This window comes from Pyrgilauda ruficollis, unplaced genomic scaffold, assembly GCF_017590135.1.
Source record: "Pyrgilauda ruficollis isolate IOZ18807 unplaced genomic scaffold, ASM1759013v1 scaffold15, whole genome shotgun sequence".
NCBI lineage: Eukaryota > Metazoa > Chordata > Aves > Passeriformes > Passeridae > Pyrgilauda > Pyrgilauda ruficollis.
The window spans coordinates 11,233,036-11,260,823 of record NW_024513654.1 but is presented as its reverse complement, the minus strand read 5'-3'; the positions used below and the strand labels follow the sequence as shown (position 1 = coordinate 11,260,823).

At 43.6% G+C, this 27,788-nt stretch overlaps 1 protein-coding gene across 1 annotated transcript in view; it reads left to right on the top strand.

Annotated features, from left to right (window-relative positions):
* The window catches only part of SORCS3 (sortilin related VPS10 domain containing receptor 3), a 266,055-nt gene that overhangs the window by 606 nt on the left and 237,661 nt on the right, over nucleotides 1-27,788 (top strand). Inside the window, exon 2 of the mRNA XM_041461143.1 lies at nucleotides 1-207. Within this exon, the coding sequence (XP_041317077.1) occupies nucleotides 1-207 (207 nt within the window). The remainder of the gene's footprint in view (nucleotides 208-27,788) is intronic.

The window sequence follows — 27,788 nt, the reverse complement described above, 5'->3', positions numbered from 1 at the left end:
ACGCCGGCGGCCGGCGGCGTCCGGGGGGTGCCCGCGGCCGAGGGGCAGCGCGGCGGCCGCGCTCAGCCCCGAGGGCCCCCGGAGGATGGGAGAGCAGCGCGGCCGCGAGGGGCCGAGGAGCCGAGGCTGAGCAGCACCACCTTCGCTCTCACCGGGGATGCGGCGCACAACCAAGCCATGGTGCACTGGTCCGGACATAACAGCAGCGTGAGTACCGCCCCGCACACCCGAGCCGAGCCGGTCCGGTCCGGTCCGGCGGCGCTTGGCGGGGAGGGAGCCGGCACAGCGGCGGGACGGGGCTGAGCCTGCCGCTGCGGCCGGGGCTGCGGGGAGGAGAGGGGCGCTGGGCGGGTACCGTGCCCTTATCGCCAGCGGGAGTGGGAAACGGAGCGATGGCCGCAGGAGAAAAGTTTTCTTGGGGAAAGGTGAAGGCGAGGGGAACACGGTTCTGCCCCCGGCCCCAGAGGCAGAGCCGCGATCCCCGGGCGGCGCGGCGGCAGCGCCCCGGAGGGCCGGGCTGGCCCCAGTGCTCTCCTCTGCGCTCTGGCATGTCCCGTGTGCCTCTTCCCTGGGGACACCCCACTCTGAGTCTCTCCGTATGTGATAAACACCGTGGCACGCTTCGCTGCCTCCCCTGCCTGGGATGTATGATGCACAGGGCCGGTGGAAAAGCCCTCCAGTGCCCCGCTGTGAGTGCTGGAGGCAAGAGAGATCCCATTAATTCATTAAGGTGTGGAAAGCCCCACAGAACGTCAAGGAGCTTTGAGGGGAGGCGCGTAGTGCAAGCAGAGTGGAAAGTTTGTAAAAAAATCCATGGTATCTCACGCCTTTTCCCCGAAGTCAATAATAACGAGTCACTGAGGCGTCCCTGAAAGCCTGTGGGACTGTGTGTGTGTGCGTGTGTAGAGGGCATGTCCCAAAAGCCCACGCGTTGTGCCATGATAGTGCAGGACCCTCCCTCGCACCCGCTCTGCAACGCCCGGCAGGTGGCTGTGGACAAAACTTGAAGTTTCTTTTGACTTGGTATCAGAAATACCTTTTCTACTCTCATGTAGTCTGGGAACAGATGTAATTTAAAGGACTCTGGGAAACCTTTATGTCTGATGACAATATTCCCATTATTCTGATTATTATAGCTTGTTGCTGCCTTGAAAATGCCTCTTTTATTATTTTGCCACTACTGGAAATGAGTATAAAGCAATTAACAGCATAAAGCAGATTGGCTGCATTTTCAGATACATTCTTCATGGAACTTACTAGCCATGAAAAAGCAAATTGTCTACCTACTTATCTGTGTCTGTGCATCAGCTATAGATTCTAGTGTGCAATTCAACTGAATTTTTTTTTACTTGAAATTGTTTGTCTATTTATTGCTACTTAGGCAATAACTCTGACATCAATGTAGATGTTACTTTGATTTAACCAAATTTTAAAGGCAGTTGTGTTTGCCAGACATGAATTTCACTCTCATTAAAGATGAAAGCAAACATTGAAGAGAAAACAGCTGTATTGTATATTTCAGCACTACACTTGCTTCTAGGACTATTTATTTTTAACACAACATGTCATGTACTGAAGAAAACAACCTATATGCCCTCTCTTTTATTTTGATGCTGAACCAAGGGGTGTTGTGTAAAAGAAGCTTAAATGCCTCCCCCATGCCTTCCCAGCACGGATTTCCAATAATTTTGAGTATTTCTGCTTAAAGTAGCAATGAAAACTCATTCTGTAGGCATTTGCAGAGGAAAGAAAGGTTATTTTTTTTCTAAAGCATAGCTTAGAAAGTGATTTTCACAAAATTCACTCTCCTCGGTTTCTTTCACAGAAACATGCTATTTAAATAACTTTATTCCTTATTCTTTAAGTGACTGAGAAGGGTAATGAAAAAAATATCTTGATTGTTCATGGCATGCCATTAGGATTTTGCACCTCAGGATACAATGCATTGAAAGCTTCCAACTCAAAAGCACAAGCTAAAGCAAAAGACTGGTGTTTACTGCCAGGGTGGTGTTTGTAGGAAGGAGAAGCAAGCATGATAATAAATTCTAATGTTATCTTTTTGTGATTTTCCTAATATGAGGTCTAGCATTCTGAGACTTTTTCTCTCCTGTCTTTTGCAGAAAACATACTGCATTTAGTAATTGGATTTTTTTTTTTTTAAACTGAGTAGAGGGAAAGTTATATGCAAGTTATATGCTTGAACAGATAAGGCTGAATCCAATGCATGTTTTTCTGCTGCAGCTCAGTTTTTACCTAATTCTACTGTTGGTGTGTCCATGGCACAGGAACATGAAGCAATTTGCCCAAGGTCACTTGGGCAAGCAGTGTGGCTTCTTTTGCCAGTCACATTGGTCCCCAGGCCCACATCACAAAGCATACATTTTCTTAGGTCACAGGAGATAAAGCAGCAGGAAGGTGTGTTGGAAATGGACAATAGATATTAACTCCTGTCATGATTATGTCCATTAGCCTAGTAGAGTAGGTAGGATGTGTCTGTATGTTAATATACCCAGGCTCCCAAAGCAGTAAAGAGGCAAACAGCTTGCTTTTACCAATTCTGTTACTTGAACAGACTTCAAAACCTCAGCTTTTGTCACTTGCATTATTAAAAACATGATCAATCAAGTTCTGTGCATTCGTGGTGGGGTATTCCTGAAAACTGGATGGATTTGCAAAGATCTGCAGACACTCCACAAAAGGGAGGTCTTTGCAGCTGCTGGACATCTTGTTAACTAGATTGTTAAAACCCTCTGTTTCTTAATTATTGTTATTTTAAAAGCAAGTGTCTGTGAATCTCCTATCCCCCTTTTCTCACACGTCCCTGAAATCACAATTTAACTTACTAAAACATAATCCCTTCCAGGCAACAAACTTTTGTTTTCTGTATTTGCAGATAGTGAGGTCAGGATTATGATAGAGGCAAAAAGCTGGTGAGATCAGGGAATTTGGGTTCTCTGCTTTGTCCTGCCCAGAGGCTTTTTCTGTGACCTTAGGAAAGACAATTAACCTCTCTGGATCTCCTCTTCCATGTCAAACGAGGATAGTACTACTTAGCTACCACAAAGTGGTGGTGTGGAGCAGAATTCATTTCTGCTTTGTACAATACCTGAGGATCTTGAAGTGGAAATCATTAGGAAAATACAAAAATGCTAGTCTGTGTAGAAGTGAGGTTTGTGTTCTCTATGTTCTTATGGAGGGCACTTGGTTTAATTCAGTGGATCTGATATTGGAAAAAGCAGATTTCTATTTGGGCTTCAAGTATCAATCTTCCCTAATAGAAGCATTTATTGAGCAAGGTCATGAAGCTCTTGAGGGACCTTGGAGAGTTCAGATAAAATGTTTTCTTGTCAAGGCTTTTCTAAAGAAAGGAGGATTTTTAGTGAAAAATACTGTTATTCCCCAAAGATCTACAAGCCATTCTTTTCCCAAAACCATTCCTCTCGGAACACATATGCTGTGTACAAATTCAGTGAGCAGTTTTGAGTCTACATTTGTTTTCCCTCTAGATGTTTATGTTAGTGCATGAAATTTTTCCTTGTTCTGCTCATCAGATGCTCTCTCCAACCTTCTTGTGAAGATGATTAGATTCCTCATATGATCTTTTCTTCCTTCCTCTCTCCCTGATTTCTAGGATAAGGATGTGCAAAAAAAGGTAGCAGCATCTTTAATGCTCTTACAGTTTTAAATTTCACTATCTCGTTTCTTGATAGTAGGTTTTCCAAAAGATTCCAAGAAGCTAATAATAAATAATGTGTAAATAAAACACATTTGTAGGATTGCTCTCCTGGTGGGATCACTGGTAGAATGGGAAATGGGAACTGTTTTTTTTTTAGGTTTCAGAGTTGTCCCTCTGATGAAAGTCGCTGTTTACAGGAAGTACTTAATTTTGTCCATGCTTTTTCTGTGAATTACTACAAATTCTGTGTCATTGTGGCTGGGTTTTTTTCAACATGAGAAGAAAAGATGTGCATTTCTAGCTTTTTCTGGATAACAATTTCAATCTACTGTCTATGGAGATGCTGCAGCTATGATCACTGCATACTTTAGTTATCCCATGTATATATGCCTTTGCCTTTTTCAGTAACCAGAGGCAAACTCCACAGAATCATTGAATATTAAGGGTTGGAAGGAATCTTAAAGATGATCTAGTCCCAATCCCCATTGTCTTGGGCAGGGACATCTCCCAGATTCTGGTATAAATTCTCCCAAACTTCTGGAATAAAGATGAGAAATGCACTATAATGCCCCAATAAGAGCAGGAGAGGGCATTTGTCTAAGACATTTGTATATTGCAGGTTGCTGCAGCCAGGCCAAGTTCCTCTATGATCCTAGGGGTTGGATTTTTCATACTATATGAAAATTTTTTTCATCTCACTGTAGTGGAACAGTGCAGAAGATAAACCAGTGGAAGTCTGGTGTGCTTCAATGGTGCAGCTGCTGCTTGTGCAAACCATGCAATTGCATGCTTACAGCATGATCCAGGCCCTGAAAACTGGGGAAGGCAGGATGAGAGCTGGTCAAACACTGGACTGGGGCCTGATTTTGTCTTGGCAGCCATGCTGCACTGTTTTGTCCAGTCAGCCTGTGACTGTCATTTCTAGAGTTAATGTGGTTTCAAGATTCACTCCAAGACTTGGAATATGAGATGCTTTTGGGACAAGATAATAAAGAGGAGGCTAACATTGCTGCAGTAGCTTCCTGACATTTTTTGGTTGAAGAGGGATTAATATGTGTTAACAGCCCCAACATATGTCATATTGGACATTAGGAAAAGTTTCTTCTCAAAGGAAGTGTGCAGCAAGGTACCAGAAGGTCTTTGGGGATTTTCAAGACTCATGTAAAGATGATGATCTGTTGGGAACCACTCTGCTCTGGATGGGTTTTCTTTGCCTCCTGCTACCACCGATCTTTTTCTTTGCCCTGTCAAGCTCTGGGGGCTGGCAGTGACAAGCAGGTTGTGCAAGTTCTCCCAGTGAAGCCTGTCTCTTCCGGGAATGATTCCTCTGAATGCTTTTGGCAGGGTTCTGGTGTGATCTGCTAATGTACTGGTGGTTGGATGCTGAGACATTACTCACTCCCATGGAGCATTACAAGCTGGGGAGGCCAATGGGATCACTCTGTGCCAGGTAGTTTTTCATTAAGATGCCTTGCAATGCGGTGTGTGATGGGCATTATTTGCAATTCCAAATAGACTGCTATGCTTGGAAGGGAAATCTTTAGGCAGGCAAAGCTGCATTTAGTTGTCAGCCATGGGTAACTGCACCAAAAGTCCAGCTGGATTTCAGTCTAAAATGTTTACTCCTAGAATGCAAAAATGGTGACAGAACAACCATATTAATTGCACTGCCTTTGGCAGATATTTTAATTTCTATTCTAGACTGTTTTGTTCTCAAATAGCTTTTGAGTATGCTATGGTCTTGTTGCCATTGAAGGTGGGCCAACATGGCAAAATGTCTCTATGCATTTCTACTTTTCCTCTACCTCTATTAATGCAGTTTGCTACTAAAGTCCTTCTCCAGGACTTAGCCAATCCATTTTTAATTAATGTTGAAATAGAAGATTGGAAATAAAAATGAAACCAGCATGGCAACTACTTTTGTGGTTGTGTTGAGTTAGTAGACCAAGGAGAAGGCATCTGGAAAATATTTTTTGTGTTGTTTCTCTCCAGACTGGTTTCATTGCAAAGTTTGATGTTTGGACCTGGGTACTGCTTGTGGATCCCAGGAAACTGGCAGGTTCTCTGGGCCATTTCCCTACCTGGCACAGCAAACGTTCTTGTAGTTCCAAGCTCAGTAACAGAACTGCTCCTGTCTGAGATGCCTATCAGCAGTTTCTCTTCAGACCTCAGTACTCAGACATTGCCATGATCAGGACATGATGATGTCCTAGGACTTGTGGCTTAGCTTTCAAAGTGGATTAAATGCAAATAGAAACAGCTATGTGATTCTTTAATTATTTTTTTTCATAATGGAAAACATTCATCCAATTAGATGATGAAGTCTTTTGAAAAGGGGTTTGAGCAGATAATTTATGTTTAGCAGGAGAGATTTTTCTCAAAAGGGAGGTGAGATGAAACAAATATTTTCTTGAAGGCAAGGCTGTAGGAAGATGAAACTTCCTGAGAGTTTCCAAATTTACAGCTGCGTTTGTAGTAGGGGTTTTAGAAAACACAGGAGACCAGTGTTGTCTAATGGGAAAAGCACAGGTTAAGGGCAAAGATCTTTAGTGTTACTTGCACTGAAGAATACTGGAAACCAGTCTTGCAAACAGTCAAGAATTGACTCAAGACGTACTGTAGTATCCTTGAGCTCACTGGATGTCTGTGGGTAGAACAGAGAGCAGTACATGCTTACATCAGTCAGCACTTGCACGCAATTCCAGATTCATTCCAGAATTGAGAGCCAGGCCTGAGCTCATGGTTGGGGCTGCTTTGAGGACATGGCAGGTGACCTGTCAGTTGTGGAGTTAATGCTTGGGTTTGGCTGGGCTCTGGTCAAGTTAATCTTCCACAGAGAATCTGTGTTTGAAGGTGTTGAATCCAGCCTGCCTCAGTCGAGATAGTAAATTAAATGACATGTTCCTTGTGAAGCATTGAATTCTATAATTGCAGAAATTCCCCAAAGCAGCAAAGTATTTGTTTGGATCCTCAGTTTAAATTGATGTAGGATTGATCTAGGCTATTTTACTCTAGTGGAGAATTCAACCTGCAGGATCCTAAAGCAGCGAAAAGTAAGACTGAGAAATGAATACAGAGGTGAGGAAATATGGAGCAGCAAGGACACCTGTGGGCCCTTCACGTTTTCTGAATTACAGCCACAGGACTGTGTGCAGATGAGTTTTTTTCTCTCTTGTGCACAGCCTTTCACTGTCTCTTATTTGGCTCAGAGAGTTTGTTACTTTGTGGGAGTTCGACCCACACCGTAAGCCATGCTGGAGACTGCTCCGGTGGCATAGTTGGTGGAGCCCAACAAAAATTTTAAACTGAAGTATCCCTTAGCTGGAATATACTTTGCTGCAGTCATACAAGCCTTAAACTGTAGGAATCCAAAGTAAACAATTTCCCAAATCCTAACTTCTCCTAACATTCAGGGAGAACTGCACCATTGTTGTTACTATTTCCTCCATGCAAAAAGGAGAGCAGAGAAGTGTTTCCTTTCCTGCCTTTATGGGGTATTATGAGACTGAGGCAACTGAAGAAAATTTGCTGCATGTTTGTAGAACGTGGCTGTGTGGGTGTAAACATATTTGATAAATAACTGCCATGGAAACTTTAGGGTCAATTTCCAGCCTTCATAACCAGCAGAGTCGCAGCATGCAATAAAAGTAAGAAAAGATGGATGCTGAGTGATCAAATCTCACTTTTGTTCCTCCCTCTCAGTGCTGAAGGAGACCTGATTGAAGGAGACCTCCCACTGAAACGAGTGGCACAGCCCTGACACTGAGGCTGTCACGGTGTTTTTTCCCCGTTATATTCCAACATGCGACACAATCGCCAGGCAGCAGCTCTGCAGAGCAGCACAGGGCCTGCGTGCCCCAAATAGCATCAGTTTTAATTAGCCCGGCGTGCTGTGGATGGGTCCCTGGGGCGCAGGCCGAGGGAAGGATGCGGGCTGCCGGGTGAGGGAAGCGGAGCCGGGCGCTAGAGGGAGCGTGGGCATCTGCGAAAGGGAGGGAATGCTGCTGGAGCCCGGACGAGTGCTGGGAGGGCAGAGGCTGCTGAAATATTGATACGGAAACCCGTTCGGAGTCACAGACTCTGCGAAACTCCCGCTGTCTGGGGTTCCCTCTGCGAGAGACGAGAGGAGTCCTGCCAGGCACTCGGCCGTGGTACAGCGTTTCGCCGTCCCCTGCAGCTGATGCTGGCTCCCTTGTACTGTCTCTAATCGCTGCCAGGCTTTTCCCCGAAGGTGGTCTTCCCTGTGCCGGGGTCTCTCATCTGCTCCGTCCCCTCCAGCCTGAGTCGTGCCTGTGAAAGCTCCAGCACGGCCCTGCAGCTGCCGGCGGTGCTGCTGCTGTGGGCCAGGCCGTGTTCGAGCTGTGCGGCCCGGCGAGCAGCGCAGCCGCTCCTGCTGCGCCCTTCACCTCCTCCGCTACCCTGCCCCGTTTTTGTCCCCCAGGGGGACTGCTGACAAAGCCACCTCGCTGCCCATCTGCTCCCTGTCCTGCGCCATCCACAGCGGCAAGGGATGGCAGGAGAGCTGGGCTCCTTCGCTTCTCTCCCTGTGCCTGATCCGCAGAGGACGCCCTTGCCCTGACAGGTCCCTGCCACTTGGCACTCATGACTTCTTGACCAAGCTGAAGGGTGTTGCACAAATCTTAGGGTTTGTGTTCCTCCTTTCTTTTCTTGTGGATGTGGAGGAATGGAAAGAATTGGAATTCTTACCAGCCACTGCATTGTGGGACAAAGAAACTTTTCCTGGGAAACATGGTTGCACTAGCTGATCTCTTTGGGACTAAAATGAATGTTTGGGATTAAGAAAAAAAAAAATAGGACTGAGCAGCCGCAAGTCACTTAAGTCAGTGATGGGCTGAAGAACTGGGATGCTGGAAGCAACTGCTTTGACACTGCATCAGTCTGTAACGTGGGTACTGCTAGTACATCTTCAGTGGTGCTGCTGGTAGGCTCCTGAAATGGGTTGAGCCTCTGCTGGGGATTTGCTAGAGGACCCCAGTGAGGGGTTAATGAAGCAGATGACTCGGCACAGAGCTCCTGCTGACTTTCAGGGCAGAGAGAAATGTGTGGGTTGAGTTCAGATGTGCATCCTTGGGCACTGGAGGAGAGCAGGCTGTGCATGCAGGTTGTCTTTGTGATTCGTGGTCTTGCCATTGCGCCTAAAATGTCTTGGATTCCCTATCCACAAGCAGGAGTTAACTCACATGAAGGTCTGTCAATGAGGCTTGAAATGGATGGACATTTGCAAAAGCTGTTGTGTGGAAGAGAATGTGTAAAACATGATTATCTCACTCTTGCCACAATGCTTTAAGACCTCATGGGTGATGGGGGGATGGAGTGGAAGCTTCAATTGGTTGTTAGCCTTTCCCTGCAGCTCGTGCCTGTTTGAAAAATCCCTTTCAGCTGTGATCAATACCATGAGGTGCAGGCAGATTTGGTTGGTCTGTGGCCTTATTTGCCTGTTGGAGAGCTGGATCCTTTTTGCACAAGGCAGTGGGGTGGATGGCTGTGCATGTGGAGACATTGCTCTGTTCCAGTCTTGCTGTCCTTTACTACCAAATCCTACCAGTTCTGTGCTTGCAGAATGGCAGACATGACTGTACATAAAAATGTATTTTGCTTCCTCCTTCAGCTGTCTATTCCGAAGGTCATTAAAAGGAAGGTCAGTAGTATAATTTTTTTTCCTTTTTTTTTTGAGAAAACTGAGGCATGCAAGAGAGGAGGGATATACTTTGGGCTATGATCAGTATTGATGGTCTACTTAATAACAAAAGACTTACTTTACTTCATTGCTACAGCTTAGATACTGTACATAATTTTTAACAAGAGATTGCATGAAGGAAAAACAGGTGAGGTGTTAAGAGGGGAAGGAACAGGGCTCTCAATAGTAGAAAAGTATAACATGGTCAACTAAAATCATTAACATATTGATCAAGTTAAAGCATTGCAAACTTCTGTCTCAAAGGGTTTTGAGATCATCACTGTCTGCTGTTCCAATCCCTTTACCTTCTTGGCTTGACAGATCAAGCCATTCAAATTGCAGCTCCTTTTGAGCTGGGTGAGAATCAGCATGATGAGACCGTGGGAGCCGTGAATTTGGGCTTTCATTGGAAATGCAGACAGGAGAGGAATCACATCTGTCTGATCAGGGGAGTGGGAGCTGACTCTGAGGTATGTGGATTGTTTGGAATACTCTAGGATGATATCACATGTAGGTTTGCATGCCTGTTTGTGCAATCTTACATGGGATAATGTAGAAGCATGCAAAGTTCAAGCATCTTGTAAACTTCTGTGGTCATTAAGGTGGCCTTTCCCTTCATGTTCCACTTCACAGCCAAAGGGGAAAGTATTTGCCCAACACCAGGTGCCAGTGAAGTACTCCTGAGTGAGGGCAAATTAATTTTCCTTCTGCCCCCTTGGTGGGGCCTGGTTGGTTTTCCTCATGGCAGTCTTCTGCCAGCTGGAGGGCTAGACCAGTATGTGAGGGGTAATGTCCTTGTTCTGTCACCCACAGTTTCTTTCTAGTTTTATTCCCAACCAGGACCTGGCACTTGTGGACAGACACACTGGCTCTCTGAATTTGAATAAACCTTGTGTTTGCAGTGGGACAGGGTTTTGCCTCTGTTTGGCCAAAAGCCCCAGTGCAAGACACAAGACTGGTGAGCCTGCATGTGAAGAAGCACTGTCAGCTCGTGCTCACAGTGTGTGGTGGGAGAGGCAGACATGCACACCTGCCTACTGGGCTCTGAAAAACACATTTGTACCTGGCCTGAAAAAAAGGTTTGCCTGTGAGACAGTGAGATTGCAAAACCGTGGGATAGCCATGCTACCTGAGACAGCTGGTATTTCAGAAGAAAGAATCTTTGTTCAGGTGTACTTTGGCAACTATTGGAGCAACACCAGGATAAAGCCCCATCCAGTTGCAGTGTCCATATCAGGTGTCACAGAGGTATAATAGAGATTGTTCAGCTGTCTATGGTCAGCCTTTATGGGTTGCTGAACCTTTACCTGAAGGGTTTTCAATAAAGTGTGGGCTTTGGAATACAGCAGAGCAAGATCTGACCAGGACAGCCCACGAGATTATGATTTCTGCTGAGTGATTTTGAGGCCCTGTCCCAGTAGCCATGCTGAACACTTCATCTGGTCTGTGAGCACTGTGTGCTCTCTGAAGGACCAGGAAATGAGCAAAATGCCTGGTGATATTGTTAAGCAACAGAAGTTTGCAATCACCTGTGTGCCCTCCCAGGACTCTTTTCTCTCAGTGTTTGCTATCATCTCTGTCATGATCCCTCATTCTGCTGCCTGTTCAGAGGGGTGAAGAGTGGCACAAGGTGTACTTGGCTGAGCATTACAGATGTGCTGGAGGGCTCGCTGTGATTGATGCATCAATCAGCTGGAGCCCTGCCAGCTATGAAGGTGGACCCTGGGTGCCTTATGGTTCAGGCCAGATATTATTTTGGGGCCTGCTTCTTCACTCAGCTCAACTTAGAGGAACTCTGCACCTCTGTGACCTTTTATCCCTGTTGAGTTCAGTTCAAATTGGTCCAAGGATTCTGAAGTTGTCCCTCCAGTGCTAACTCACACATAGCATGATCTGTTGATCCAAAGCAGAAACGGTTTCTTTTTCAAGGTACCTAAACCACAGCTACAGCATTAGCACTGAGGAGTCCTTAATTTTCTTAATTAAGTGTTGGTTTTTGCTATCCTGCCTGGAAACTGTTCCTTTAATCAAAAGGCACCACTGCTGGTAGCGTAGCATTCTAAGTTTGCTTGTATAGCACCTCTTTGTGGCAGGTTCAATGTACCTGCTTTTCCTTTTAATTAATTTCAGATTATCCACATTACTTGTTCCACCTCACATACTGCAAGTAACAAAGCCTGCCTTTCTGAATTGCACTGAGGTTTTGTTCTTATGACTCTCAGCTTTCTGTGGCTTGAAAAAAAAAAATTATTAGTGCTTCCTGTAGTGCTCCTGGAAACAGGCAATAAGCTGGTGTGGGGAGATGGAAAAACGACTTACAGAAAGGGGAAATAGGCAGGTCTAGCTCTGCAGAATGAGATCAAATGTTAAATGATAAAATATTGAATCATTTGAGAATGCTATGTCTTCTGTAGAAGAGGAGAGTCTCATTTTCTTTCCCAAAGTTTAACAGTCGTGAAAGTCACTGACTAGATGTTGCTGTTCTCAGACAGGTTGGAATGAGCCAGAGTTCTCCTCATGTGCTCATCCTGGAGGAGACAGGGATGAGAGGCCAGAGCTGATCCATTGAACATGTCAGAACACTGGAGTGAGTCAATATATGTGTGAAAGTGTTCTGTTTCACACCTGATGGGGAAACACATTGTCTAATGCTGCACATTCTTACCTGAGAGAGCTGGCTGTAACATTTATTGCCCTTGGTACCTAACAGGTTTAACAAAACTAAGTCTGCTATTACCTGTGTTTGTAAAAAAATCAGCTGCATGGGAACACCTCAGAGTAGAATGGGAGGGGACAGAGTGGATCTTTCTGGGCTTTTTTACATCTTTTGAAGTCCCATTTTAATCACTAAATTGTTTAAAAAAATTGGTTTTGAAATGTAGGGGATACTATGCCTACATTTATATGTGTGCAAGGATATGTGACCTGATAACTACAGAACTAGGTATGTAAGCATATAATTAGAAAAAACCTAAGTACCATGTAGCCAGGGATGATTGGGGACCATAGTCTGATTTTTCCTGCTTTTCATGTGTTCCTTGTCTACACCCTCCTCTGTAACTTGTGGGCTCTGATGCTATTATATGGTACTGCAGGTCCCTTCCTCCTCTTTCCTTTGCTGTGGCATTTGCACAGTGGCAGTGACTTGGACAGGCTTTGGTATGAATGAGAGTGAAGGTTTTTCTGTGCCTGTCACAGCTGGTTTGGCAACCCTTAGTTCACACCAGGTTCCTTAGGTTGAAACTGGTTGTTGGCATGCTGAACTTGCGCTCTCCTAAAGCATGTGTCCTCCCTTCAGTTCTGCTCTGCTCTCATCTGCAGATCTCACTGATCAGGAGATGGGAGGAAATAGTAGCAAGGTGGAAAAGAGCTGGCAATTAATTGGGGTCTGTCCTTTCAATCCTTTCTGTCTTGAGCTGAAAGAATTTTTATTTTTTTTTTGAAAAAAATGCTTGTGGAGTTTTATGATTTTAAGAGAGAAGTAGAAAACTGTGTTTAATGATAAACATTTGGAACAAGGGAGGCTTTCTCCCTGCCCAGCTGTATGTACAGCACCTTGTGTGAATTTTGTGACTTTAGAGGATGATATGTATGATACAGAAGGGGGTTTGGCAACCCTTAGTTCACACCAGGTTCCTTAGGTTGAAACTGGTTGTTGGCATGCTGAACTTGCGCTCTCCTAAAGCATGTGTCCTCCCTTCAGTTCTGCTCTGCTCTCATCTGCAGATCTCACTGATCAGGAGATGGGAGGAAATAGTAGCAAGGTGGAAAAGAGCTGGCAATTAATTGGGGTCTGTCCTTTCAATCCTTTCTGTCTTGAGCTGAAAGAATTTTTATTTTTTTTTTGAAAAAAATGCTTGTGGAGTTTTATGATTTTAAGAGAGAAGTAGAAAACTGTGTTTAATGATAAACATTTGGAACAAGGGAGGCTTTCTCCCTGCCCAGCTGTATGTACAGCACCTTGTGTGAATTTTGTGACTTTAGAGGATGATATGTATGATACAGAAGGCAGAACCTTGCCATTTGTTTTTACCTGCTTATATGGAATTTGAATTCCCTGAAGAGGAGGCAGCATGGACATTCCCTGCTAGCTTGTTTCTACGGAACATAGATGATCAGTTGTGGTGGGGCAGATGTGGCCTTTTCTGTTCTTTCTGACTTTTTGACACCAGCCTCTGCCAGTCCCTGGGGTGGCACACTGGTCAGTTTTGTGCTTGCTTTTTCCCTCCTGAATTTGGGGCCAGAAGGTGTTTTCCTCCTGTGCTAGTCCCCTGTGGTGAATTTTTCTTAACAGTGTTGGCTATAGGCAGGCTGGTAGCTTTTCAGGTTCATTCTTTATTCAAATTCTCTGCCTCCAGAGGCATGCTTGTGCCTGACTTGTCCTGATGCATTTTCCTTGGACATCCTTCTGCTATGGCAGCTCCTGCCCAGGCACGGACAGAAAATGAGCCTAAAAGATGGAATTAACACCAGAGGAAAAAAAATCAGTCCCCTGAGCAAGGCATGCACAGCCACTGGGAACTTAAATAGTGTTTGGATGATGTACTGCTTTGTGCCTAACTCCTGCTGGAGAAGGGAGGAAAGTGATTATTTGAAGTCAGGGGATCTGACTCCCAGGAGTCTGGGACACAGTCAGTTTAGGTTAGACATGCCATGGCTGAATGATACTTGGAGTTGTCTCAGACAAGAACTGGGCAGAGAAATGCTGTCAGGAGGCTTTTCTCCTTCTTGTTTAGGCTGAATGGGTCATTCTCACCTGCCAGGGTGCATAAATTGCTGTCCTGTGAGCTAAAGCATTAGACCACTGACTAAATGGTCTGTCTTGCCATTAACTGAAGGGAGAGGAAGGATGTCAGTAAATGCATATTAGCCTTTCAAGGGGTATTGTTCAGCCCATGTTAGTGTTCTAAAATCCACTCTGACTTATGGTGATTTATGCTGATGTTGCTTCAGTAGAGCTTGATTTCTGCTAGTGTGGGCAGGACCCTAATGTGAATATTTCTGTCTGCAGCCTTAGTTTTGCCAGTGTGGGTCTGTAAGTGTCTTTATGTATCTTCTTTGATTTGTACCCTTGACTTTTTTTCCCCCCCCATTTGTCTTGTATTTTCTTTTCTATTGCCCTGAACTTGGGACAGTGAAAATGAGTTATCTGATTGTGGGGAACATGACTAAGTCTGTGACTTAAGGGAGGAAGACTCAGGTATTGCTGTAGTGTGGGCAAGTATCTTTCTCTGTTTCTTGTACTGGTAGAAACTTGGATGTTCAGGAGCACAGGCATGTGCTTTAGCAATAAAAAACAGTAGTGTTAATTGCCTACCAGTGATTTGGGCACTTGAGGGTGAGAATCGTCAAGCTGGAACTTGCCAAGTCTCTGTTCTTTTGGAATATTTAGAATAAAAATCTCAGTGTTAAACTGTATCCTAAATGCTGTTGGGCTTGTTCTGGGAGAAGACAAGTATCTCTTCCTAGTGCACATAGCGTCTCTTAAAGTCTTTTGTGCCACTGTGGGCTCTCAGTTCACTGCTTAGCTAAATATCTTCGCTGCTTCTGGTGGGTAAATGTTTTAAGAGGTCACAAACACCTGCCTGAATGGAAGTTGGAGGGAGGGAACCATTTTTAATAAACTAGCAAACTAGGCTTGTAAACATTGTGCTATGCTGTAGTCATGAGCTGGGGTTGCCAGCCTCTTCTGTTCTTGTTTTAGAAACAGCTGCTATGAGGAATTTTTTTTTTTTTTGGCTGGGTAGATAAAGAGTACACAGACGTGGCCAGGCAGACCAAGTGCTGTGAGTGATCTCTTTGCCAGAGTGGAAATGGTGTTCTGGATCTCTCACTTCTGCTTGGAGTAGCTTGTCACTGGAACCCTTTGGTTTGTCTTTTGTTCTCTCTCTTTAATAAAACTGCTGTGCTTGGTTTAAATCCTTGCTATTGCAATAAAATCTTGATAAGGACCTTAGCTTGATGAAGCAGGAGCTCCTGTCAGAGCAGCATGTTTTATTTCAAGGGTATATTTTTCATCTTCGTGATGCTGAGTAGGGCAACAGTAATACCTTCAAAGTCAATGCTGATGCACTGATGAAATGTCAGTAAGATGAGAATTAGACCCATGTGCCTTCCCCTTCTCTGGCATCTGGCAGGCTTGGACAGGATGGAATTTGAAAGCCTCTTCCATCTGCAAGACTGTGCTTCTACCTGTGTTTCACAACAGACAGCAACCAGGAGAGCATTAACACGGTGATAAATTACCAAGTGTCAGAAGCCATCAAGCTGCCTGGTGAAGCAGAGGTGTCTCTTGGAGGGGTTGAGCAATCCAGGAATGCAGTCCTTTAGAAGTAGCTTTGAGTGGTGATGAGGGCTTCACTTGCAAAGTTCCACCAAGCAGTGTCCAAACAGAACATCAAACAAAAATGAGGCTTCTTTACTGCCTTGGTAGAGACCATCCTGGCTTGTGGTGTGGCATGTTCTCTTGCTGCTTTGCTTATTGCTTGAGCTCTGAATCAGTTTCACAAATTCCATTGTTGGCTGTGACCTCTGTGGCCCTGCTGTGCTGGTCCTTCTCTGCTCCTGGGTTTAGGTTCCCCTCTAGCTCAAGTCCTGCTGGCTTGTCTGACTGGGGCAGGAGTACTTTAGAGGGCCTTGATGAAAACCTAGAGAAATAATCTGGGTTTTGGCTCAGGAGTTAAGGCTCCTTAGCACTTGAGGATGAATGACTTAAAGCACAAACAGGCAGTGCAATAAAGGTGGTGTATTTATTAAAGCAAGTTCCCATTAACTCTTTCTCCTTGACAGATAGAATATCTCTAGCTGTTCTTGTCCACTGTCATATAAGGTCTGACTCAAAGCCAGTGAATTCTTTGCATTTCTGTTGACTTTAATGGAGTTTGGACATGTGCCCAGGATCATAAGATCAGATGTGCTGGACGAGACCAAAAGTCCATCTATTCCCAATGTCACACTGCTCAGTAGCACAGCTGTATCTGGCACCTCTCTGGAATCAGGAATACGTAGTACAGAGAGCTCTGTAAATAACTGACTGCTTGCCTTGGTGTTTTTGAGAGTGTGTGGGCTGGTTGGCAGAAGGGAAATAATTTGGGCTTAATCCCCAACCCCCATCACCACCCTGACAGGTCTCCCCAGATTTTGACTTGAACCACACACAGACTTGCATTCTGGTTAAAAAAAGACAAACAACCACAACCAACCAACAAAATAAAAACCACACCTCCTTAAATTTTAAGAAATTGTTGAGATAATTTTTTTAAATGGAAAAGTGATACTTTTATTTTAAAAGGTTAAAACAAAATATTTATTGTGTAGTTATGAAAGCAAACTCAGCACAATTTAGAAGATACAAAATATGCTGGCCTTATTAAATTGCTATTTTACTGTAGAAAGTCATGCTTGAAGATACTGCTCCTGTGACTTTTTGTGCTATGCTGTCTTGGTATAAAATCAGTGAAAAAAAGGTTGTAGGTTTATGTGCTCTTGTTGGAGGAAAGCAGTGAGCTCCATGGGTAAAAACAGAGATTATGGTGTCTGATGCAGGGCCTGCTTGTAAGGTCATGTTGTTTTGTGTTAATTACAGGAATTACCTTGCTGACGTCAGCTTGTAAGTCAGCAGGGTGGATACTCACACACTGTTCTGGAGGTGGCCAGAAAATGACAGCAGTTTAGAGAATTGCTTTTTTTTTTTTTTCCTAAGAAGCTTTTAAACTGAAAATTCAAACTGAAATGCACACGTGACTTTTGTTTGTTTATTTGTCTGAGTTTTTTTTAGTTGTGGTTGTCATTTATTTAATTTTTAATATGGGTTTCTTATTTTTGCTAATTATACCAGTTGATAGAAACTAAAATCAAACTCCCTCTTCTTCATCCTGATTTAGAAACTCACCAATTTATGGCTTGGTAGGTTGGCTGTGTTTGACAATGGAGGGGGAGTTACACCTCAGATCTAAATTACTTGGTAGCATTTGCCAGCAGAAAGTTGCAACTGAAAGGGAGTCATGGGTGCCTTAGGGGGCAATAGGGTAGAGCTTTCATGTGTTACCACTATTACAGGATGGACAAAGATGTGGGAGCTCAACCTTTAGGCTTTACACCAACCACTGACAAGTTGTTTTCCCCCGTGCCTCAGTTTCCCTGCCTGTGAGAGGCAACTGACCTCGTTTGCAAAGCCCTGGGGGAGGGACTGGTGGGAGGCACTGGGTAAGCCCTGTTATCTATAGCTATTGGCAGCTGAGGTCTGGACCAATGTGCCTTTCTTTCTCCTTCCCGCAGGGAATTGGCCACTGTTCAAGGCAGGCAATAAATACAAACAGTTCTACTGTATTTTTTCAATCTTAATTTTCTTGGGTGGCAAAAACAGCACAACAAAGTTGTGAGACCTGTGGCCTGTTTGAATGTGACCCTGTCTGTCTGCAGTGGGCTGTAGTCTAAGAGCTGCTGCGTACATGTTCCAGTTGAATTCAATTTGTGGTTTGCTTTTTGAAACATAATTTCATTTCTAAGTGTAGAAAGTGTACAGAGCTGAGATTTGTCCTCGTGCTGGGAGGAGAGTCCTAGTCTGATTATTTAAAATGAATTAGTTCTGCTGAAATATTTAGCCTTTAAACAACACATTTAATGCAGTGAATTGCATTTTATTTATTAATGGCTGTTGCAATGAGATTTGGAGAGAAATTCTGCTAAAATGCACTGTTGTGATACTGCCAAATATAGTAATGACTATAATATTTTGTTGAATTATTAATATCCACTGTGCCTACAGAGCTACATAAGCATCAGATTTCAAAATTGCTTTTATCTGAAGACTGATATTTCACCATTGTTTTGCTTTTTTTTGGTGTTTTTTTCAAACAATTTCTAAAAAAAATTTAATTAAAATGATAAAAAGAAAGCAGGAAGGCCAGTCAGGTGTTGCCAGTGTTTAACTCGTTTTTCATTATCAAAGCACTCCCAGGAAATGTGTCAAAGAATATTTCTTTCTGCCAGCACCAGGTCTGTTTGCAAAGAGAGATTCCTCATATGGAAAGCCTGCAGTGAAAAGGAAAGGCATATGTGGAAGCCAGGCACAGGGCTGAGGGACATCACTGCTGCTTTAGCAAAACAGCCTTGTCCACTGCCACCTCCCCTGCTGCCGGGGGCTGACCTGTACATGTCATCCATCCCTGAGCTTATTGACAAAGAAGGATAGGCAGAGCACTTTTAATCTCTGTGGACCAGATTTTCTGCCTCTAGGACAGACACTAATCTGTCAGAAGTTGGGCTTCCAGCCAGTGACTCTTCTCCAATAAACTTGGTGCTGGTGCTGGCCCCATAAACGATGGCAAATTCTGTCTGTGGGACCCCAGTGCCCACCTCAGGGGGGATGTGCCTTACCTGTTTTATTTCACATGGTGTCCAGGATGTTCCCTGCTCCTCGATGCTTGGCCTGATGTGAGAATGTGATGGTTTGGCCATTGGCGTCCCCCAGCATTGCTGTGTCCCTTGCCAAGGAACATTTTCAGGCAAACTCGGACCTGGTTTAGAGGATTGGGTAGCCCAAGAATGCTTGCTTTTGGCACCTTGTCTTGGGGAGAAAGGAAGTTCATCCAGATGGAGGCAGATCCTGATGTTCCAAGTGGTCTCTGGACCAATAAATAGGCCCTAACTTGTCTTACTTTCTAATATGGGCATAACAAATGAAGAGCAAGAGTGACATGAAGGTAAAGGTCTCTCTTGATCTGAGCTCTTGTTTTTCTACTGTTTCCTTTGAATTGAATACAAATTGTCTGAAGTCTCCCTGGATTTTATCTGGGGCCTGTAATACCAGTACAGGGTGGTGAAGATGTGGGAATAACACCAAAGATTTTGCTTATCCACCTAAAGCTATTGCTCTGGAAGCATCCAGTTAGACCACTTGTCCAATTGCCCCTTGCTCTCTTGTGTGATGTTTTTGGTTGCCAGGGAGCTGGGGAAAGCTTGCAACACATGCTTGTGTGTTATCTGCAACTAGTGTGTTTTCCTCCTCTTCCCAGCAGCTTTCCCAGTTTATTTAATCTTCCAATTGAATATGTTTATCCAAAAGAAGATTTTCTGCATATTTGGGTGTATCCTGAGGTACATTGAAGGGTCTAATTTGTGAGTCTGTAGCCAGAGGTGGTGTGTTGGGTCTGGCTGGGATGGAATTAACTTTTCCCAAGGCAGCGCTCCTGGTGCTGTGCTGGAACAGCTGTAGCTGGAAAGGTGTTGGTAATAACACACAGTTCTGGCTATTCCTGAGTCACCCCACCCCCCAGAGGCCAATAGGCTGGGGTAGGTGAGGGGCTGAGAGCGCAGTGGCATCCTGTGACTCCTGCCATCCACATGTGGTTTTTAATGCAGGCTCCTACTTTGTCCCTGCTGTGCTGCCTGTACTCGTGACCTGGAGAGATGGTGTGAGGGAAAATTGCAGGCTTTACTGCAAGGATGGCTCCTGGGAGCTTCCCCAGGGCTTTCTTGTGTCTGATTAGTGGTTCAGCCTCAAATCAGTGTCTAGGGAACAATCAATGCACTCAGCTGGGCTCCCTGGCTGCTGGTGAGAGGGTGCCCTGCATCACTGGGGGATTTGAGTGGGGCTGCTAGAATGCTGCAGGGGTGAGAGGAGGCGAGTTCTTTAGAGGGTGAGCTGATGATTCAGGCAGCTTAGAACAGTCCTGCCTCAGAGCTGTGCACAGGGGAGGAAAGCACTGGAGGGCTAGAGATGGCTTCAGGCTCCTTTGGGTATTCAGCCCAGAAGGAAAGTACAATTTCCTGCCTGTCCTGATGATCTCTGGCAATTATCTGCCACCTTCTGGTGAGACAAGGGGAAATGTAAGGGGAGAAGGGAAGAAGAGGAAGCTGGAGTCTTAGTAGCGGTTGGGTGGTTCAGGGAGATGAAACACTTGGGAGCCAAGCTGGAAGGTAGGAGCAGGGAGGCCAGATGACAGTGAGGACTGAGTCAAGCAGTGCTACAGAAAGTAGTGCCCAGATCAGGACTCCCCATGTCAGCAATTTTTGGGCCAATATCTTTCCCAAATAGTTTTCATGTCTGGGGGAGGAATGTGGTCCTGTGATGTACCTTTGGTCTGCATGGATAAATACTCTTCCAGGGTGAGGCCATGATCCCCTCACCTTGCTGGGTTCCATGCTCCCATTAACTACACTGGCAGTGAGCCATCAAAATCCACTCCAAAGTACTGAACTTCTTTCACTACACAGTATCATGGGAGAAATATTGAAAGTCATGCCGTTTAACCTCAGAGAAGTTTCTCTGATGGTATCAGACATATGCCACGGTGACTGCACAGAGGAAGGACACAGATACTTGGATTTGTCTCATTGGCTTTGCAGGGCATAATAATCTATTGTGAGGAAGAAAACCACTTCAGCTCAAACAGGCAAAACTTTGTAGTAAACAAAGTTTCGCTTCTGTGCAGGGGGTTGTCAGAGAGAAGTGATGGCAATAAATAGATTAATTAGGTTTCATAGAAACATAGTAATTGTATGTAATCTATCTTGAATATAAATAGAGGGATCCAAGCAGATGATGTGCTGAGTTAACATACCATCCTTGACTCCTATAACTGCTCCAGAGAGCAGAAGCTTCCTTCTTGCTTATTTGCACGCTTGTTTCTGATGTTTGTTGCTCACCTTTTGCCACCAGGAATTGGCAGCCTGCTTCCACATGCTAGAAGACAGATTTTGCTTACCACTGCAAGATACTGTGATGTAATTGTGACCACCCAAGGCTTGGTCTGAAGCCCTGCCGCCTGAAAAAATAAACATGAGCTGACTTATCTTTCTTTAGCTGTCACTTGGGTTGTAGTCTTAGGCTGTGAAATCCATTTATGTGGTGATTGTCTCAGCAAAGATATCATCCATTTTTTCTGAATTTCCAGACAACGTCTTGTTGGTTTTACACATTGATATGCATGTTACTGTGAAAGTGATGCTTACTTTCTAGTTTTCCCTGCTTAGACTGTGAAGAGAAAGTGGTCTGCTTGCAGGCATGAATTTCTTGGGAAGAGGGGAAAGCACCGGCCTGTTCTTTGTGTGTACTCAGCTGGGCCTGATCTGGGTCAGGTGCTGGGGGATGGCTCTGTCCCTGTGCAGTTCTCTTTGTGTGTGGTAGAGCTGCAGCAAGCCCCAAATGCAGGGGATGAAGAAGTACCAGAGTAGTGGTCACTGCAGTGTGACCCATGCTGCTGTTCCCCTCTGAGTTAAGCATTCTCTTTCAGTGGTGTTATCCTACTCTTACTTAAATAAATACTAATGGACTGCAGTCTGTAGAGAATTTGAAGAATACAAGCTACTGTCTCTGTTTTGTTCCAGGAAAGAGAACCCTCGGTGAGCTTGAGCTTCCTTGGTCATGTTCTAATGATGACTGCTGTTGATGCACATAGGAAGTAAACTGCAATAAGGAGAGTTAATTTTGTCAGGAAACTGTGTATTAAAAATTTATACCAGAATATTTTCCCCAAAATCACTTGTACTCTGCTTGCAGCTGGAAGAAGAAAATAAATATAGAGGAAAGCAGAATGAAAATATTTCAAAATGCTTTATTAATATATTATCTATGGTGACTTTGCTTTCAAAAGAATATTTTTTTCATGTTTAAGTGACATCATTGAAAAATGTTAGCCCTGCTAAAAATTTTTAAAATTCTTAATATATTGCCGTTTACTAGTTTTATGACAAATGTTAAATTGAGTAAGAATTTTCACTTAAAAATTTCAACTGCATGTACTTCTGCTTTTAACGTGGGAATAAAATCAATACTGTGAGTCTGTGTAAGACTCATGGGAGAGGAGAGTGATTACAGAATTACTATTGACATGGTTTTCAATCAATTCTCCAAGAAAATTGAAAATTTCTTGAAAAGTTTCAGCTTTAATCAAAGGACTTTATGACAAAGTACTCTATGAAAAATGCTAGGAAATTGCTTTGATTAGGAAATTGCTTTGGTTGTTTGTTTTTGTTCAGTACTAGAAAAATATTTGAAATATTTTGAGCAACTTTAAAAATTGTGTGATAAATATTTACAAAAACAGGGAAAAGGTTGAAACTTGAAATAGGAGGACAGATACTTTCCAGTCAACTGCAGTCATAGATAAATCTGTCAACATTTATAATCTGAAATAGGAAGTTTAAATATCAAGTATCATGTGCTGAATTCTTATATTGAACTGCCTACGATCAATCCATAGGGTCAACTTTTAAAATGTCAGAGGTTTAAATGTATGTGTTGACAGGAAACTGAGATTTGCTCAGAACACTTGTGCAGCCCAAATTGCCATTTTTCCCAAACATGGTGCTTGTGACCAGTCAGTCTTGCTGGCAACAGTTCTGAAGTAATTGGCACTGTCTTTAAAGATTGTTAGTGTGGTTGCCTTTTGGGGCACTGGAGCTGATTCCCCTTATGTTTCATCTGGAGCTTTGCCTCTGGTAGTTTTGGCCTTAGTGGATTTTTTTTTTAATTAAATGCTGCTGCAAGAGAGGAAATGACTTGTGGAATCAGGTGAATTGATGATTATCTCAAAGGAAGATCTGTCTGCTCTTGAAAGTCAAGAAGGAATTCAGCACCTGCTTTCAGAGCAAGACTGCACGAATGGATGAGGAGAGACAAAGTATGATCAGGGTTTGTGCTGGCACAGAGGGTGTCACCACAGCCCATGCGGACACACCACCTCTGCAGTGCTGGGCTTTGAAAATGGCCCCTCTTAAATAAACAGCCTTCTGATAAAGACCTTTAGAGGAGCTGAGAGTGCAGCTCACTGATTAGTGAGCTGTCATCTGGTGTCAGGATTTGGTGCCTTCTCCTTGTTCTTGGGTGTCTTGTTACCATAAATCTCAAGGACTCCTTGGAAACTCTGAGGCACCCTGGTCTTTTGGGAATTATGTCCATAGGTTAATGCCTATTTTGAGGCTGAAATAAGCATTTTTGGTCTGGCAATGATGATTCATTGAAAGTGAAAACTGAAACCTTTATGGTGAAAGGAGATAAAAAGGAGAGGAGAACATAATGCAGTAAAAGAGTTTGCCCAGCTTTTTAGGTTATTTTCAGTATTATTATTTACTACATCAGTAGTTTAAAACTCTGGATCCAGTCCTCTCTACTTGACTTCTTGTGGTGCTAATGATCTCTGCTCAAAGAACCTTTATTTTAAGCTCAGCATCCTGTGAATGAGAGGAGATCCTCCAGGCCTTGACCACCAGCTCTCCCTAGTGCTCTACAAGATGTAAAAGAAGAAAAAAAAATTTCTCCTGTGTGATGGGAGAAGAGTTGCCACTCAGATATTACTCAGTGTGTTGTGGGCTGTGCACTGGAGGAGTTGAACTGCTCTTCTCAGAGTCTCTCAATGTTTAAGAACACACTGATTAGGAGCAGGTAAAAATAGCAGTGTAGGAGGTTGCTCACTAAAAGACTCCCTTAAGTAGGAGGAGAAAATAGAAACTTTGCTGATTATCTACATATATGTATATACATACACACACACACACACACAGACAGCCCCTGCTAGGAAACTGCAGGGAGTTGGATGTGCAGCAGCTTCTTGTGATCTGGAAGTAGCTGGTTGGTTTATCCATGAAATGTGCTTTGTTACTTCAGTCATCAGCTCCAATGTGTTTGTCACTATCTTCAGGATTTTTACCTCCTTTCCCTAGTCTCCCAGAACCCTTTTCCCATCCCTAAAACGTTTACTTCAGGAAACTGTCTTCCAATAAGTTCTTTCTTGTTTAGTCTGTGCAAGAAGCATGTTCTGTGCCAGCCTCATCCCAGTCCTTGCCTATATGTGAGTCTTAGTGGCTCACATCAGCAAATGTGGTGGCTTTTTCAAGCAGTGCTGAATGATGCCATGGGGCAAAATGTCCAAACTTTTAAAGAGATGTGCTCTTGGGGAAGGGATCTGTCTGGGCTTCTCAAGACTTCAGCACACTTCTAACCAGGGATGTATTAAATTTTATGGTGATGCCCCTACTTTTTGTCTGGGGTAACTCATTCTCTGCATGGATCTCTAACAGTTAGTTTTGCTCCCTGGTGCATGGCAGATCAAAATATTAAACTACGAAGACAGCAGAGATTGTGTGCTGCAAAGCATGGTCCTCTCCTTGTCCAGCTCCCCGATTTTTAATGTGGGGCTACTACTCTGCCTTGGGGGATTTTGGTTGGACTTTGAGTCTTCATGGGAACTCCTGGGTATTTAAAAGAATTATCTTAGAATGGGTATTCATGAATTTGGCTGGCCAGGGAGCTGTTTATATAGAGGCAGTTTAAGAGTTAACTGTGCTCTATGCAGTTGTGCTGTTTCCATGTATCTCCTTCAAGCCTTTAACTCCATAGCAACCACATGTGCCTGTCTGCCTCCTCCCTGGCTCTCCTCGCAGCCTGATTAATGTGCGCCAAAGGCGGGATGTTACTGAGTGATAAATTCTGTAGAGTTGGTTCTTCTCATGTTTTGCTGTGACCCATTTACCCTCCTGGGATTAGAGCTGACCCTCAAATTGTGCGACTCTGGTATTTCTGAGGATGTTTCCACCTGCTCCTATCTCATCTTGTAGCTAAGTCTGCTGTGGTTGTTTTGTAGTAATTTTCCTCAATAATGTGATTTTTTTTTCCAGGTAATTTACTGCAAGGAAGAGAAGTTATGAGTCTATTTTGACATAAAACTAAAGTTATTCATATGCTCAATTTCTGTGTTTTTGAAAGAAAATGCATAGTTTAAGATATGCTTCTGAATTAATTACCTAGAGGAGGAACAAGTACCAAGTAAATCTGTTTTTTCTCTGTTGCATTTTTTCCTCTATGTTTTTACTTAAATAGCAATTTGCTTCTGTTTCGAATGAAACTGGTTTTGTTTGTGAAGTAGGAGTTGTTTGGTGAGGTGGAGCTGAGTAACACTGACAATCTCTAAAGATTTCATCATAGGAATGAACAGGCTACTTGTGTGTACCTTCTTAAAAAACGGATAAAAGCTGATGCCCTAAGTTGTGCTAGCTGATTATGGTTGTTCTTTTACTCCCTTGCAAACAGGTAGCAAAATGTGTTACAACAAAATACAAGTTAAACCAATTTTCTTGGCCATTGGGACTAGGCTGTGAGTTTGCATATGGCCAATTACCTCTGCTCATCTGAGAAACAGTAATTTCTTACGTGTGGTAACTTAATTGTTTGTAATTGGCCTGTCTGTACCCTGTAATTTCAAAGCACCAGATAGATGGAAAAGCTCAAATGGATCTTTAAACAGATGTGATCCAGACAGCCAGCAGTGCTTTTTGCAGATAGATGGCATGCCAGATCTATGCAGATGTACAATGTTTTTTCATTATCTGCTTTGGACAGGATGGGGACAGAGAACACCAACTCTTGTAAGACTGCAAGACTCCACGGTACTTGCTGGAGACAATGTAATAAGCCAGCTGTCCTTTAGGGATTGCAAAAGAGCCAAGGGAACCTCATGGCATTTGTGGCCTTGAAAACAAAGCCACTGCAGGGTGAAACTCTGTGATTTTTTTGGTTCACCTATAGTAAATTGTCATGCTGGTCTTTTGTAGACTCAGTCACAAGAAAAAATTCAAAGAATATCTTTAGAGGAAAAATTACCACATACTGTGAGAATATTAGGGTTAATGTATACTTACCTTGACCTCATTCTGCATTAGGTGTTGGAAGTGACCACTGTGGCAAAGCAGAACTGTGGGTTAAATGGACCCTTGTTCTTACTTACAGTGGCCTTCTTTATGTTTCTGTGGTGTTGTCACCAAAACTGGGAAAACCAAAACCTCTTCAACAGCATTTTTAGTGTTAGAGAATCAAGGCATTACTTTATTCTGGCCAGGATGTGCAACAGAAATAATTTCATCCACACATTGCCCAGGTTGTGCAGAGAAAATAATTCCATCACACATTATTTTTTCTAGAGTTTTCAGATAATTATACAGTCAAAACCCATAGGAATTCATTGATTCAATGCTCACTGGTCCCAAGTTAGAGAGATCTCAGTATCTGGTTTCCTATTGGTTATCAATCCCTTCTCCTTCAATGTTAATTAGGTTCTCATTCTCTTAGCTCTCTTTTCCCAGACCAGATGTCAGGGCTGAGGTTTGGAGTTGATGTTCATTGATGGTCGTTATCTTTTGTGCATCTTCTGAGTTACTCCCAGTTTGTTGAGATGATAAGTTCATCATGGTGAAATGATCCTTTGAGGAGAAACTTCAATTCCCCTTCTCCTGGGCAAAGGTGAACAAAACCCCTGACTAAACTTATAGAAGTTTTTAAACTTGGTGTCATTTCCAACAGGAGTAATGAGATAATTTTAAAACAGTTGACATCCAGTGAATCAAATTCTTTCCTTTAAGGAGCCATCTCATGAGAGACTTATGATCCATTCTCAACCCAGTCTTTTGTCTTAGTGGAATTCTTGCTGTGAGGAGAATCTGAACTTTTATTATCAAATGATTTGAGCAGGGTAGTGTGCCAAGAGCCAGGCACAGTGGAGGCACACTGGAGAATAACGCCTGCTTGTTGGTGGCTTGCTGGCTGCCCTGGCTGCTGTGCTTGGTGGGAGAATGCTGGAATGCCAGGGAAGGTCATTCTGGAAACAGGACTTCTTAAGAGAGGATGCAGATGGGTTGGAGAAATCTCACACCTGATGGCTGTTATCTTCTGGATATTGGGACAGCATCAAGATCTGACAGTTGGAGCAAAAATTCCCAGTCAACTTTTAGTTCAACTTCAGCTAAGAAAGGTTGTTGTGTGGAGGAATGTAGAGCCCTGTATTCAGTGTGCTGTTAGTGCCACTTCAGCCTGTGGCATGACAGTGCCTCGTCTCCCTTGAGAAGCCATAACCAAGTGCAGGGCTTCCCAAAAACTGGCAAACCTGAAGGCTAGCACATGGGGAGGGGGGAGATGCCCTAGCCCCCTGCCAGAACAGTAAGTGTTGAGACCTGGACAAACAGAAAGTAAAAAAAATAAAGCAAAACTAAAATCTCAAATGTGAAATTTTAGGAACTATTGAACACCCTCTTCTTTCTTTGCTGGTAGCAAGGGGTTTAAGACATTAATACTGTCTCAAATTGGTGACTGCCTACAATTGTCTTGCATTACTTTGTGACTGTTTGGATTCTACTGTACCCACAAGGATCAAAGAGCTGCAAGAAGAGAAGACACTTAGCATTAAAGAGACTCAGAAATACTAGTTTAAACAGTTCTGATTTCCTCTGCTCTAGAAGATAGTGGTATAGTTATGTTCTTGCTGATTCATTATACTACTTCCTCAGAGGAAGACAGTTTTCCCAATCTTGGATTTGGCAAGGGGTTTGGTTATTGAACACTGAGACTTCCTGGGTTATAAGATGTGATCTTAAAACGAGACTTGAGTGATTTAAAGAGTTACTGTTCCTTTAGCAGAGTCAAGG